Source organism: Drosophila sulfurigaster, chromosome 2L (assembly GCF_023558435.1).
Source record: "Drosophila sulfurigaster albostrigata strain 15112-1811.04 chromosome 2L, ASM2355843v2, whole genome shotgun sequence".
NCBI classification, from domain to species: domain Eukaryota; kingdom Metazoa; phylum Arthropoda; class Insecta; order Diptera; family Drosophilidae; genus Drosophila; species Drosophila sulfurigaster.
The window spans coordinates 19,151,416-19,166,943 of NC_084881.1; the positions used below are offsets into that span (position 1 = coordinate 19,151,416).

General features: G+C 39.1%; 1 protein-coding gene across 1 annotated transcript; it reads right to left on the reverse strand.

Moving 5' to 3' along the window:
- Positions 1-6,856: 6,856 nt before the first annotated feature.
- Positions 6,857-12,618, reverse strand: LOC133839171 (V-type proton ATPase 116 kDa subunit a 1). Its single transcript, XM_062270531.1, has 4 exons — positions 12,470-12,618; positions 7,346-9,577; positions 7,111-7,282; positions 6,857-7,053 (listed from the first exon to the last, which is right to left on the reverse strand). The coding sequence occupies exons 2-4, from the start codon at positions 9,546-9,548 to the stop codon at positions 6,957-6,959; spliced, it is 2,472 nt and encodes an 823-aa protein (XP_062126515.1). The 5' UTR covers positions 9,549-9,577; positions 12,470-12,618; the 3' UTR covers positions 6,857-6,956.
- Positions 12,619-15,528: the final 2,910 nt, after the last annotated feature.

Sequence of the window (15,528 nt, forward strand, 5' to 3'; positions counted from 1 at the left end):
AGAGAAGTTGCAGCTGTTACTTTGACTGGACCCCGGCAAACAGAAACACAAATACGAGCACAAACACAAACAGTAGAAGCTGGCCAACAAAGGGTGGAGAGAAGGGCAAACAGAGCAGAGCAGAGCAGAGCAGAAGAAGGAGGAGAGCAGTAAAAGAAGCACTCGAAACGCTTTTGGGCGCTGTCTATGTGTGCGTGGTTCGCTGGTTTGCAACCTGCAAACTTGTTAAATGGCGCGAAATTCTTTTCAATTTCAATTTCGAGCTGTAGGCTTCTCGAACATTTTTTGTGTTGTGGTTGTTTCTGTTGTACGTAGATGATGCCCAGTTTTCTGTTGTGTTGTGTTGTCTACTCTCACTCTGCCAGGTTGCCAGGTTTCCAGTTGCCAAATATTTGCATTCGAACTCAATTGGTTGCGTTTTGTGTTTATTGCTTTTTGCTGCTAGCTATCTGGTAAAATTGAACGCGTTTTCCAAACCTTTTGCCATCTGGCTGACGTTTTTTTCAATATTTTCTATGCGTTGACACTGACAGGGGAGACGGGGAATAATAGAGACGACGACTGTCAAGCAGTCAAACGGTCAGCTGGTCAGGTGAAACTGCGTCTTTTTCCGGGGGGAAAATATACGCGCAATGCAAAATGGAAATTCAAACGAACTGTGGCAACATTTTGAGCTTGTATCCCACAGCCAAAACAACAATAACAAGAGAAAAAGCTGCAGAAGAAAACGGGGCGCGGTCGTTGCTGTGTTTTTGTTTGGCCTCGTGGCAGGTTTAGCCTTGTTTGCACAGCTGACATTTTTGGTCAAGTTTGCGTTGCATTAAAAAAATAAAAATTTGCAAGAACAAAAAAAAAAAAAATGCGAAAATGTGAAAACATTGCGCATACGCCGCATGGTGCCGCGACACATTGGCACAATTGTGCAAACATCCAAACGATCAGCACGAAAATATGCCAGAAAAATACATTGAACAAATATACAACAAACAAACCTTCAAACACACACTCACATAAACTACAGTTATACAAGAACGTAGTTGGCTCATAAATTATGGGCGTTGCTCTAATGCATTTGGCCTCGTATTAATCAATGTGTCTCCCGTTCATGTCTGCATTTTTTATGGTTGTTGCTGTCGTTGTTCTTGTTGTAATTTATTTGCTCATCGCAATTATTTGCATTTTATTTTGGTCATTTAAATGTGCGCGCATTTTTTTATATACTAACATTCTGGCTGGATTTTGTTTTTAGCGGCAAATGCATAAACATAAATCAAATTGGTTTTGTTATTGCGGCAGCATATCGATGATTTGCATTGGGGATTTGTTTATAAATCCGCAAACACAACGCGATAGACGCTCTAAATAATAGGTTAGCGAATTTATATTGCTTTTTAATTGTTGCTATGGCCAAACTGTGGTCCGATGTCTGTCCAGCAGCTAACACTCACATCTACTATTCTATAGATTCGCGTATTTGTTTACCTGGCATATGCAGTCGTGCGGCTATTAATGGCACAATATTTTTTATAAACATATTTATTCTATGTTTTTTTTTCAAATAAATTTAAGAAAAATATTTGTGAAATTGCCAAACAATTTCTAAAAAAGCTCGATTAAACTTGATTGCTTTTAAGCACGTGACTTTCACAAAACGTTACAGTGTTATTTTTAAAGGTAAAAATCGAATTATATAATTACAATTATAATTTAGTTTGTAATTCATTTAAAAGCTAATGAAGTGTACTTTAACGTGCAATACTTTTTTTTGTGTTGTTACGATATTAGTTTTGCTCTCTAGTTTTTAATATGCTCTGGTAATGGCAACAAATTTAATTTGAAAACTAGAAATATATTGAGTCTTTAAACTGCGCGTTTAATTTTTGCTTTACAAATTTCCGCATAATTTAAAGTATTTTGTCAACTGTGACATCATTACACAAATTTTTTTGTTGAAAAGTATGCCATTGTGCCATGAACTTTTTTTGCGTAATTTTACTATCCCTTACAAAAGTAGGTTAATCCACACGAAAATTTGAGAGTACAAGAAAATTTCAATGTAATTCGCCATAATTTTACGACACTTTTCAGTGGTTATGGTGCAAAAGCTTCTAAATCAAATGCAGATAATTTACAAAGTGGAGCAAGTCAGAGAGAGGGAGGAGAAGGTGAAGAGGAGGAACCTTGACACACCTCTATGGAGATGCTAACTACAGCACTCATAGAATATAATTGTTCAGTGAAAACCACAAATTATAACAATTTTATGGCACTTTCTTTGTCAGTTCTCAGTCGTGGGCAGTAAATTTACATACTTCATGACGAGCAGCCTGCAGGGAACTTTACTTTATTTATGCCCAAATTCAAAGGACATCCCACACTTTGCCACTCTCACACACACACAGAGAATAAAAATAAAAAGTAGGAGGCTGAAGATATCTTTGAAAGTGGGCTGTGCGTGTAGATGAACACAATTGCGCGTCATAAATTTGAATTATTGTGCTTTTTGCATTTGACAACGACTTAAAAGCACTTGCAGCGATTTTCGGCCAGTCAGGCAGTCAGCCACGAACACGTCCTTGAGACAGACATCAGCTGAGAGTGTAAGAGAGAGGGAGAGAGAACGCGAGCGAGTGTAGTATGATTGAGAGAATAGGCACACGAACGAGACAGATGCATAAATGAGAGCAGAGATAGAGAGAGAAGGATCTCTTTGCTTGTGCTATAAAATGCGCCTTTTGTGCTTTGGTTGGCTGCACAACGCCCACAAGGCACACGCTTGGACAACGACAATGGCAACAACGACAGCAGCAGCAACAACAACAACAACAACAGGAACAACAACTGGCACACAGACATTTTTAGTGGACATTTATTTAATGCTTCAAACGCATTGAAATTTTCTCCCCAGGCGGCGCCTTTTGCTGATGAAGTCGGTCAGCAGTTTTGGCATTGTCTGTCTCTGGTCTTTGTCTCGGCATACATAACGTAACGTAGCTATATAGTGTTAGCTTTAAGTGCCAAGTGTCAAACCAACTGCATTAGCAGTGAAAGCGAAACCAAAACCACAAATAAACTGCAAAATCCTTGAACTCTAATTAGTCATTGAAAATGCAAGCTGCGGACATTAGGAGAAGAGGGTTTCACTCTGGTCTCAATTAATCAGACTGGTTTGATGTTGACAGCTTAAAGTGCTTGAGACTTTAGCAAAGCAGAACAAACACAACGTAAACTGGAATATCAAATTGTAGACGTGCGCACTTCAACGATCAGAGCGTGTTAACAATAAACAATTGACCATATAACATGACAGGCAACGAAAACAACAAAACTCGCTTTTGGCCAGCAAAAAAAAAAAAACGATCAACAAAAAATGTGTAAAATCAACAAAACATTCGAGTACACCTACGCACACGCCTTTGTTCGAAAGTTCAATTGCATAGCAATTTTATTTGTGCTTTTTCATTCGCTGTGACAATGCAGCACAAATGTTGCATAGCAATGGCTTTGTGTGTTCAATTTTGGGCATAACAACAAACAGGCTCAAACACAAACAAACATCTCGACTGCACACAAAAAAAGCGCCAACAGCAAATGGTCAAATAAATGAACAAGAATTGCGCACAAATTGTGCAGCTGTCAGTCGCAGAGCATAAAATTTAGGCCAAGCCATGAGGTACAAAAGAACAATTTAATAATACAAAAAAAAAAAATAAAATAAAAAACAAACCAACAAAGAAAACCATATAGTACCAACAATAAATGCGATCTTAACATGCTTGTCAATGCAATGGCCAGGAGCCAAAAGAAAAATGTCATTGTGATTGAGTTGCATACAGCATGGATTAAATGTTTTCAAAGAAATTTTGTTAGTTATGTTACGTATACGTAACGTAAGGGCAATCACATTTCTTTTAAAATAAATTCTGGAAAATGATAAAATTTGATTAAAGCTAAATAATGAAAATAAAAAGATAACAAAAGGTTTATTTTTCTTGTAATTGTAGATGTCCATTTTTGTAAATTTTTGTAAGTAAATAATCTTCACAAGTATGATTATTTATTATTTACCTTCAATCTTTGCCTATAAAAACAACTACAAATATTCTGTGATTACTCGATATAAGTTATCAACTAACACTTATATCGAATAATTACAGAATTTTTGCAGTTGTTTTTATATGCAAAGATTGAAGGTAAATAATAAATAAATTCTAAATAAAGATATTACACACAGTAATTTTAATTATTTTTTATTTAATCATCCAACTATATAAAAGTTTAAGAAAATTTTATTATCATTTTGTAGGCAGGTTTTACTAAAGTTGAAAATTTTTCACAACATCACATTGTTGCAATCAATTTAAACCTTTTTAACTATTATTAATTTATATTTATATTTCGACTCTTTACTCATAATAGATTAGCTTCGATTCTGCCTAAATTAAGTTACTTAAAGCAAATCAAAATGTTTTCATATTAACAGAATTTGCTTGAAGATATCGCCCGTTAGCTCTTAGCAGCAGTTGCTGGTTGGTTGGCAGTCAGAAGTTGGCTGTCGGCAATGGGCAACTGGCAGTTGGCAGCTAATAAACCTCAAGGCGGCAATTTAATGCGTCGACAGCTTTAATTCGCACTGAGATCTCGGCACATAGTACAACCAGAGCAGAGGTACTTAGACTTGTATGCGACGCTGTCACCCAGCTGACCGCATTGCCAATTATTGTTGTGCTAGTTGTTGTTGTTCTTATTGTGCTGTGTGCGGTGCTGCGTGCCAGGGTCACATTTAATTGTGCGCCATGTTCAACAGGCCGTTGTACATGCGCATTAAATGTAATTAACTCATTATAAATGATAACGTGGCCGAAAGGAGTCGCGTCGTTGTTGCTTCTGTCTTAAGCCGCTGCGAAGCTGAGCCGCCAGTGTGGAGAATTGTTGGTGAGAGAGAGAGAGAGAGAGCACGACTTGTCATCACAGCTAATTTAGCCAGGCGGGCAGAGAATGAACGTGTTATGTTTCCGCACAGTCACACACACACCGAGCGCGAGGGGGTCACGCAAAATGTGAAATTATTACCGGAACAGGACAGTGTGACATGCAGACTATTATTCAGAGTTCCCGACCCAGACCCAGACTATATAGTGCTCTGAACTGGACTCCAGGAGCAGGTTCAGGTATCTCGAATGAGCGAGTGCCATAAAAACGCTTTTATACGCTCAAGTGTGTGTTGATACGCACATTTGACCATGTTTTGTGTAGCGAGTATTATTTTACTTTGTTTTATTTTATAGTTTGTCTCTCGCCTTATTTTCACGTTCTTTCGCTCTTGGTTGTTGTTGTTGTCGCAGTTAACATTTATTTTGCGTGGCTCTTGTTAATTATGTAACACGCTCAAGTGTTTTGTTACGCACCTTAGCTGTTCATTTCGGTCGAAAAACGCATTTGTATCCACACTTCCACGTTTTTCCGCTTTTCCAGCACACAAAGACACAGTTTAACGTGGCCCACGGCGAGACCCGCTGACGGTCCGTTGCGTGTGCTCACATGTGGATTTAATTTAGATAAAGTGAAAATGTAGATTAGTATAATTGCTGGAGTTTCTGTGGTTGGCAGACAGCCAGACACACATACACACACACACATACACACAGACAGGGCGAAAGAGATTGTTGGACAGGACAAAGAGAGCTCCAAGCGGTTGTCCAGCAAATTGCATAAATTGTGACAAAGCTTTTTAATTTCGTTGCCCTATTTTTGTTTTTGTGTTTTAAATGTACTTTCTGCGCTTAGCGCTTTTTTATTACAGTATTATATAAATTATATATTTATATCCGCTACCCATTGGGTATAAGGGTATTATAACTTTTTTTTGCCAGTCTGTTCGAATAAACACCTAGATCTAAAAGATTATAGTAGAAAGATAGAGCTTCACTTGTTTTATCAATATACCAAACATACATTTCGGTATATTTCAGTATTTTTCGGTATATTTTAGAGATTATTGGGGATAGACCTATAGTATAATTGAAAACACTTGTATTATTAATATACTATGTATACATTCCAGTATATTTTTATATTTTTTCGGTTGATGAGAGATAGAACTGTAATTTAATTGAGATCACTTGTTTTTATCAATATACCAAATATACATTTCGGTATATTTCAATATTTGCTTCAGTGTATTTTAGAGATTATGAGAAATAGAGCTACCAACATAACAAATATATTTCCGAATTTTTTGGTATATATATTTAAATGATAATACCCCACTTTTTCGCTTTATAGCTTAGTACATGATTTTTCTCCATTTCTATCAAAAGGTAATAGATTTAAATATTATCTTATTTTGGCTTTGCTTAGTTGATCAGTAATCCAACTATAAGCTAATACGTGTAATTTAAAGAATTTCCCCATGAACTGTTGTCAATCTCACTTAACTGGTTTATTTGATCGACGTATTAGAATTTAAATTGCAAAACATTGAATTGACAGTGAGCACACAAACAAACAATTTTTGTCTCTCCCAATGGACAGGCAAACTGACAACATCATTTCATCATATGACATTTTTTCTAATGAGAAAAAAACTTGTTTTTTTTTTGTCGTAGAGAGACGAAGCAATATGAATAGAACCAAAGCCAAGCAATTTGCTTTGTGATTGTTTCTGATAGCCGTATTTCGCGTAGATACATGTGTGTACTATGTGTGTGTGGCACACTATCTGCAACTGCCACATGGTTGACCGAAGCAAACTGTCAGAAAGCATCTGACAAACATTTGTCGTTGCCGTTGTCGTCGTTGTCGTTGTCGTTGTCGGCTGACAAGCACAGAAATGGGCAAAAGTAAATAGAAGATATGCATATGAAAAACGAATTTATTATCCAAAAAAGAAAAGCAACAAACATTTTTGCAAGTGATTTGGTAACTCATCGTAGATAGATTGTGCGTCCTGCGCCCTAGTTGTTCTCGCCGGTATCCTCGAGTATGGCCTTAAAGGAGAATGGCTCAAAGGCGTAACCAGCGCCCTCATAGAACTTGCTCATGAACTCGACCCTGTTAAAAAGAAAAAGTAAGTAAAAGATGGAAACTGAGGACAAATGGAAAACTTACCAATGCAAGCGCAATGTGTGCAAAAAGGCCGAAAGACCCTCAATAAGAACCAGAATGCCAACTGTGAGGCCAGCCCAGGCTCCAAAGATGATAAAGACAGCAATGCAGCCCACATAACCCTCGATGTTGAAGGCTTGAGAGAAGACCATGCTCCACAAGACTTCCGACAATTCTACAAAAAATTGCAAATATTAATTGGCTATGCAAAAAATGATAAGACATTTTTGAAACTTACGCGCATGAGCCAAGGATAAAGCCCAGAGACGCAAATAGGATGCTGTGTGGGAGACTGTGCTCAGCACATACTCGATGGTGTGAATGGCCTGCTGGATGAACAACTCGCCTGTAGTCTCATCCTCACCACCATGACCACCATGACCACCTCCGCCTCCACCTGCAGCTTGTGCAGGTGGAGCATGATTTGGTGCTGGCAAATGTTTGGGTCGCTTTGCAATGATGTACAATGGCTTGCCCACCAGCATTATGGGTATGCAGATGAGTGCGACAACCACAAAGATCTGTTGGATGCTATCCTGACCTTCGAACATGTATTCCTTGCAGCCATCGAGTGGCTCCTGGTGGCCAAAGAGCATCATGTTGATGAACAGAATGAGTATAGATGGTGCACAACCGGGCGAAAGGTCTTGCTGATCGGTGTCATCATTGTAGACGACCCATTTGTAGAACATCATAAAGACCATGTAACCGAAAAGCAGCAGCAGGAAGACAACTTGTGGCAAGAATTCCAGGAAAATGCTGGCATATTTGCGATAATGGATAAAGTTCACCACCGACATGCAAATGCCAAAGAACATGTGAAGCACACCAAATATAATCGACAGTTTCATCTTGAAGGTGTTCAGAAAGATGATTTTGTTGTCGGCCATCTGCCAAACGGGATCCATGCCGAGTGGATATGTTTTGAAGTTGTTGATTCTTGGCCGCATTGTCAAATAGTCGATGGTCTCATCGGTGACCGTTGAAGTATTGTACGTATTCTGCCAGCCGGAGCCAAAGATATTCATTGACTTGGAGAACACATCGTTGTAGATCAAGCCCGTGTACAAGGAGAACAGACCCATGAGTAGAATAATGTAGCGACCACCGAAGAATATGTTGAAGATTTCCTCTTTGTTGCCAGCCAATTTTTTCTCCATGATAATGAGCCAAGAAGCGAATGCCACTAGAATAAGTCCATGTCCCATATCACCAAACATGACAGCGAACAGAAACGGAAACGTGATTGTAGTATAAAGTCCTGGGTTTACCTCACGATACGAGGCCAAACCATAGGCATCAATCAGGTTCTGGAAGCCACTGGTAAACTTGTTGGTTCGCGTATAGGTTGGCGGTTGCTCCTTGGTCGCAATGACATTCATAAAGGCCGGAATGCTACTGTCCGAGAGCTTGGAGCCACGTACCAATGCCTGCTGCACCGTTGGCAAATCCTTGTTGGGCACCCAACCCTCGCCAATCAGACACTTGCCGGTTACATCGGGATTGAAATAGTTGAGTATGTGATAGATGGCCTTCATTTTCTTGACCATTATGGTCCAGCTGGCCAAATGCTTGGCCGCCGAGGCAAGTACTCGACTGCGATGATCGGCACTTTGATTGAGCACCATTTTCAGATCCTCCAGACGTGTGTTGACATCGCGAATCATCTCGACACGCTCCGAGTGCGAGCTGGGACAGGGATAGACATCGGCATGATACCCAGTGCAGACTTTCTTGATGCGTTGCTTCAGCTGTTCGCCCTGGAAGAAGGCCACGAACACAGTCTTGAGCACAGGACGGCCAGATTCATCGTCATCAACCAATCCGCTAATATCATTGCGTCGCAAAAAGATGTTGCCACGCGAGATGCGCCACAACATGCGTTCGAAGCTGAAGAAACGCTCCAGCTTGATGACACCGGCCACAAAGGCGAGCTGACCACGCTGGGCACTCGCTTGACTGGGATCATTGGGATCGATGATGCGATTGGAATCGAAATTCATGGCCTCGTGGTCGGAGAAGAAACCTTGGGTGTTCTCCAGCACACTCTTCAGCTCATGCATGTGCCTGAAGTTGGCATTCAAACTGGCGCCGTTTGCCGACATTTCACGCAACTCGTTGTCGGTTTTCTCCAGTTGCGCCTCCAGGTCGACGATTTCACGTTGATTCGGTGCAGGTGGTTCCTGTTCGGCCGGCAGTTCGGGCATTTTAATGTCATCCTTGCGCAATTCATTCTCCACGTAGCGCAGTCTTCGCTCCATGTCATCGCAGCGTCGCACTTCGTTCACATATTTGCGCTGAAAGGCGTTGACTTGCTCGTTGAGATCCCGGAACTGGACACAACCGCTTTCGCCCAGTTCGGCAATGGTGGCATACGCTGCGTCCGGTTGTATGAACAACTGGCACAGGGACATTTGCTCACTGCGGAACATATCGCCCATGGTGAAGCCGTTGTCGTCGCTGTTGTTATCTGTTTGAATGTTAAATGCGAAATGAGTTGCTGATTACTATCTGATTAGTCGCTGATTACATGAAGTGTTATTTATAGGCCCATGCCCTTTCACTATTTTCCTAAGTGCGGGTATTAAATTCAAGAAAATTAGTCAACTCTTATTGCGCCATAAATTTGTATTTTTAACACAAGTCAAAAATAAACTTATCTCGCTTCTTTACAATTTATTGTAAGCAAGTCATTTTATTGTGCCCCACTTCAGACGTAGACAATTTGTTTTATCAATTTTGAAATTAATATTCACAATGTTTTTGGCATTAATTTTGCCATTAAATAAAGGTTGATTTGTTCAAATTGGAGTGCCTTATCGAACTGTCGTCGAACGATGTCACTGTTGTTCTTTCCATGCCTGCAATCTAATCTCTGGCTTGGCCAGCGATCTCTATCTGCTGCTCATTAAATGGAAATTGAAATTAATTTATAAATTTAATCGTTTAATTCTCATTGCGTTTATATTAGCCATTATGTGTGTCTATCTTTAGCCAATCTATCAGAACTGTGTTCGAAGCAAACAAAGCTTTTAATTATGAAATTACTTTAGTGGTATTTTATATGCCCGAGTGTTTTCAACAATGATGATCGAATCTAAGCATGTCTGACGTGCATTGTTTATGGCCGTAATTTCAATGCAATGTCCCCGATCAACTTTGCCCCGCTTCCCCCCGCGCCAATCGCACATGTTGTAGTGCGGGGAACTTAACTATTTGTGTACGTACTTCAGGCGAAACACTAGATTAGATACTGAGCTGAGGTCTGAGGTGATATGAGCAAGCAAAGCGTTTCGCTTTTACCTGTTCAGCTTATCTTCCAATACCGGGGCACGTTTATTATTTGGAAATTATTAACAATTATTGAGCAATCAGTTGGCCCAATATAAATATTGAAGTTTTGGGCTACATTACAGACACGAAATAGACGCCACTTACAAGAGGGGAAGGGGACATTTAATGGCGACAGGATACAAGCAGTAGAAGTGTCTTGTGACACATGAATAATGACGTTGCTTGATAGCCATTTTGGTATTTTGAGATTATAGATATTTATGGCAGGGAAACTCCAGTGGGTTGGACTGGACTGACTGTGATTTTGTCTCGCTCGCATGTCTGGCAATAAACATGATTGATTCAACCAATTTGGCTTCAGCGGTTGATAAGCAGCCAGCGGCTGTCTGTGCCCGGTTTGATAATTGCCTTTGATAGCTATCGGCATTTGTCCAAAGCAGTTAAAGAGCCCAGAGCCAGCTTGCCAAAGACTTAAAGTTTCTAATTTAGGACATCAGGAAGGCAACGAATAAATTGCATGATAATAATAGTGCTACAACTCGAGTGCTTTAATCTGGTAATTTATGAGCGCTATTATCAATGCATTAAAACGAGTTTAAAATTTGCGCAGTTTTTGCTTAAAATAATATTTGATCTAATTTCTTTTAGTATTTAAATTAATATATTGAATTATATTGCATGGAATTGAACTGAACTCAACCCTTTAGTTGATTGACTAAATTAATAGTGTAATTTATGGGTTTATGCCTTAGGCACAATTGATAAATCAATGGTATTTACCAACTTATCCGACATTTTGCAATGTCGTAAATCGAAAGCACATGAATATTTGCCTTAAAGTTGGCCATAAATCGTTTTACAGAGCAGAAAATAACATCGGATACGACATGCAATAACCTCTCGTAATAACCTCTGCTGCCTGCTGCTGTTGCTAGACTTCTATTCAATATACATTGATATGGATACACCCTCGAGGCATTCAATATGTGTGTTGTATGCACTCGTAAATGGAAGCCATAATTATGCCTTGGCGATGGTGGACGAGGAGGAGGAGGAGGCAGACAGGGAGGGGCACCGACTAACAATTCACGCTGTGGTGCTTAGCTCATTAAGAAATCCGTTCACTGGCCGTAAAAGTATTATCGGTAACGCAATAATTTGTATAACAATTTATATGCCCCTCCAGAAGAGTGTTCTTGTGTGTGTGTCGACTGGGATTGGTTTCGCATGATCCATCACGTGCTCTGACGTCACAAATTCACAACACATAAAGAGTCATATAAACCAGTTTATATATATGCTAGAGTGAAGTAGTTTTGCATTTGAACGTAGATGTGGATGTGGACGATGTTTTAACGAAGAGGGCAATTATCAAAAATCAATTAAGATACGTTATCGCAAAACATGTCGCTATTAAGATTAACGTAATTGTCTTGAATATGGCCTTTGAATAATTGCACCTCATGGGGCGGGCTCATAATGAGACAGATTACGAGAGTCCTAAATGTGTGCCCGAAACATCAACTCAACTCGACTTGACTTGACTTGTCGACTACACGTAATTGCCTTGTAGCTAAGGACTATTACAGCCAACTAAAGATGTGTGTACATATGCACACTATGTGTATAGAGAATTTATGTACTTGCGTTTGCCTTCGGGGTTACTTTGCTCTTTGGCCTTTTGGTATTGAACTTTTGCTGGCTGTTTGTATTTTTTGTTGGATTCTTTCTTTAGCATTTTCGTATGCTCTGGATAAACTGTAGCACAATCTCTTTAATTTGTGTGTCTTGTTATTTGCCGTGTTGCTCTTATCTTGGAAATTGATAACCTCGCCCTACTCGATTTAACCCGCATCTTTGCTCTGATAAAGTTGGGCAACCATCCACCAAAGATAGCACATAAAAAACTGTTTGTTAACTTGTCTCTTTCTCCTCTCATGAGTTTTTTTTTGTGACTCATATTTTCAAGCGCACATTTTTTGTTCACAGTTCTTTTAAACAATTTCAAGGACATACATTATATATTATTATTTTTTTTTTGTGTGCGTCGCGCGTGGAGAGCACTTACATCAATAAAACCGTAATCGTAATCGCAATCGTAATCGAATTCAATTGAATTTTGTTCCCCCAAAACTTTGCTCCGTCCGTTATTCTATTCTTCGCGACCTGCCAGCCCAACGGCGCTCTGTGCACTGTTCGATCACCTTAGCGACCGTAGAACTGGTAGCTTTCGCCAATTAAACGATGGTTAATCTACACTTGGTGCTCATTCACACACCAGCCGAGCCGAAGGGAAATAATATAATCTGTGCGCCTGCTGTTTTTATCTCGACACACAACACTTTGCGATTTCTGTATGTGATTGTGTTGCTAAACAAGCGGATAACGCCTTTGATAGACGTGTTGTGGTTGGTTGGTGAGTTGGTTAGCGCTAGTCTAGCGCTATCAGAAAGGTTTCACAATGCGTACTCTAAACGAGATCCATGCGGTAAAGCGCTCAATAATATAACAACACTTCAGCAAGCTATAGCTAAAGTCATATCAATTGGATCAATGATTGAGTATAAGCACGAGTTACTCAATTGCAATTCCATATCGTTCTTGACAGCATTCTTGACGTTGAGTCGAGTTAAATATGTATATGTCCATATATAGTTATTATACATAGAAGCATGTGACGGCCATGCAAAAAACTTGTGACGTCTTTTAATTGCATTTGGGTATTCCATCGATCAACTTGAAATGTGGTTGAAGTACCTAGGCATTGGAATTCAATTGATCTTTAACTCTAATTTAATGGTTTAAATCAGTAATCGATCGATGCAGGTATATGGGTACTTTAACACTTAGTTAATGGTTAAGATTATGGGCATTTTCAAAATTGTAGCAAAGTTTAAGTCTATAAAATGAGTGAAAGCTTCTTACTATACTTTAAATTTGTGTTGTCTTATTGTTAATATTTATAAAAACATTTTAAAATATTTCGACTTATTTTGATATGTCTATTAAATTATCGGGTATTATAACTGTGTACCTCGAGGGCAGATAGAGGCTTTTCCGACCCTATAAATAATCCAAATTCTTGAGCATCGCCAAAAGACAACACGATATTTTTGTCTGTCGGTATGAACACATAAATCTTTGTACTTACAATAATAACTGCAGTATTTATGATTCCCGAAAATTTGCAATCTTGTAATAAGTGTAGAAGCTATTTAAGAAATACTTTTGTATGGTAAAAAACACTTGCTTCAATCGGGTCTTAGTATGTATGCTATATTTACTAAATATTATTTAGTAAATTTCAGTTTTTTTTCGGTTGATTACTTTGGTATATTTTAAAATTAATACCACACTGTTTTACTCTCATTAAAAATGCAACCCAATTCCCTAAGTGTGCGATTTTGTGGGACAAACTTATGAACAAATTTTAATTTTTTCCACGCGACGTAGTCGAATAATTCTGCCTAGAACTTTAAATGGGTTTGGTCGATGGCCACCAACAAAGATGTTTGTACGGACTTAACGTCACGTCTTTTTGGAAGTGCCCAAATAAAGTTTATATCTTGAAGTATTTGAATGACAAATTGCTATATCACTTTTGTTTTGGTTGGTAAACATCAACATTAAAGAGTCCGAAATTCTATTGGAAAACCCAAAATTGCATCAGTTACTAGGTAAAAAAAGTACCAAGGCTATAATTTGATTATAAAAGCGATGTTATCAATTAGTATTTCTGTGTAATACGGTCTTGTTAATAAAAGTTTAACTATAGTGATATAGTTTGGTTTATCTATAAAGTAGAAATTATGTAATTCGATAAATAGTCGACTAATCAACAAAATAGTTACAATCATCAACTTTGTATGAATCATTATTCATTGTATTGACAGCCGTATCTTGAACAATCATAATCTCAATCATAATTTATGTCAGTGCATTACAAATGCTTCTCTGCAATCACAGGTATAAAGTATGCTATTCTATTGTTCAATAGTGATACCCAAAGTTTACTTGCTGATTACGCTATTAGTGGTTTGTGTAATGCGTGGGGATTACAATTAGAATTAAGTTCAGTTTGTCAACGAGAGAGCCGCCGACAAATGGCATTATGTCTAATCAATAGTATTGTGGCCGTAACTCAAGTGACTTATTTATCAGTGATTCTCGGGAGGCACTTTAGAGTACCTCGTTGTTGTCGTCGTCGTTGCCGTCGTCGTCGTCGTGGCCTTATCGCGCATCACGTGCACTTGCCACCACGCCTCCACTTAAAGCAGATGTATAAAAAGTCCACATACATATACAAACTGAACTCAGCTGATTCATTTGGGCAGCAATTACCGTTTAAGTCTAATAAATTTTCAAGGCGGTGCAATTAAAAGACACAATACTAGTTTGTTGCCATCATATGATTTGTTTATGGCGGCATTATGACTGTGAGACCTTCGATTTGACGTCAGTTATATTTGAATCCGTTTTCAGGGGGAGTAAAACTTTTCCATAAATACTAATTTTTTTTATGGCGAATCCGTTGTGGCACTTTGCCACACACTAATTGGGGGCAGCTGCACATTTATGCCTCGGCTATTAGTCGAGCATTATCTGGTCTAAGCTGACGCAGTTGCGGAGGAGTTTCAATTTGGAGAACCATTTCACGAGCAGCAGCAGCAGCAGCAGCAGCCACTTGACTGATAAGCGCTCTGATAATATGCGCGCAGCAGTCGCGATGTGCTTTGCCACATTAAAATTTTCCAGTTAATGAGCTTAAGCAGTGTATTTGTTATGCTAATTAAAAGCAGTTGAATGGTGTTTTTCACACGTGTATGAGAGTTACACATAGACTGACCACAAATAAATTGGAAGCAACTTTTCGGCACATAAAACTACAAGAGTTTGGCTGCTGCCCCGTTTGGCTGCTAATGCCACATAATGAAGCTGATAATGGCCAACCGAAACCTGCATCGTCGCACTCGACAGCGAAAACTGGGCCAAAATTGGCTTTCGCCGTCGTCGTCGTGGTGCAAAGATGAGCAACAATAACAATAACAATAACAACAACAACAACAATAAGGAATCATTCGGGCACGTTCAACATTTTGTTGGTGCAACATTAAAACCTGCCGTGCA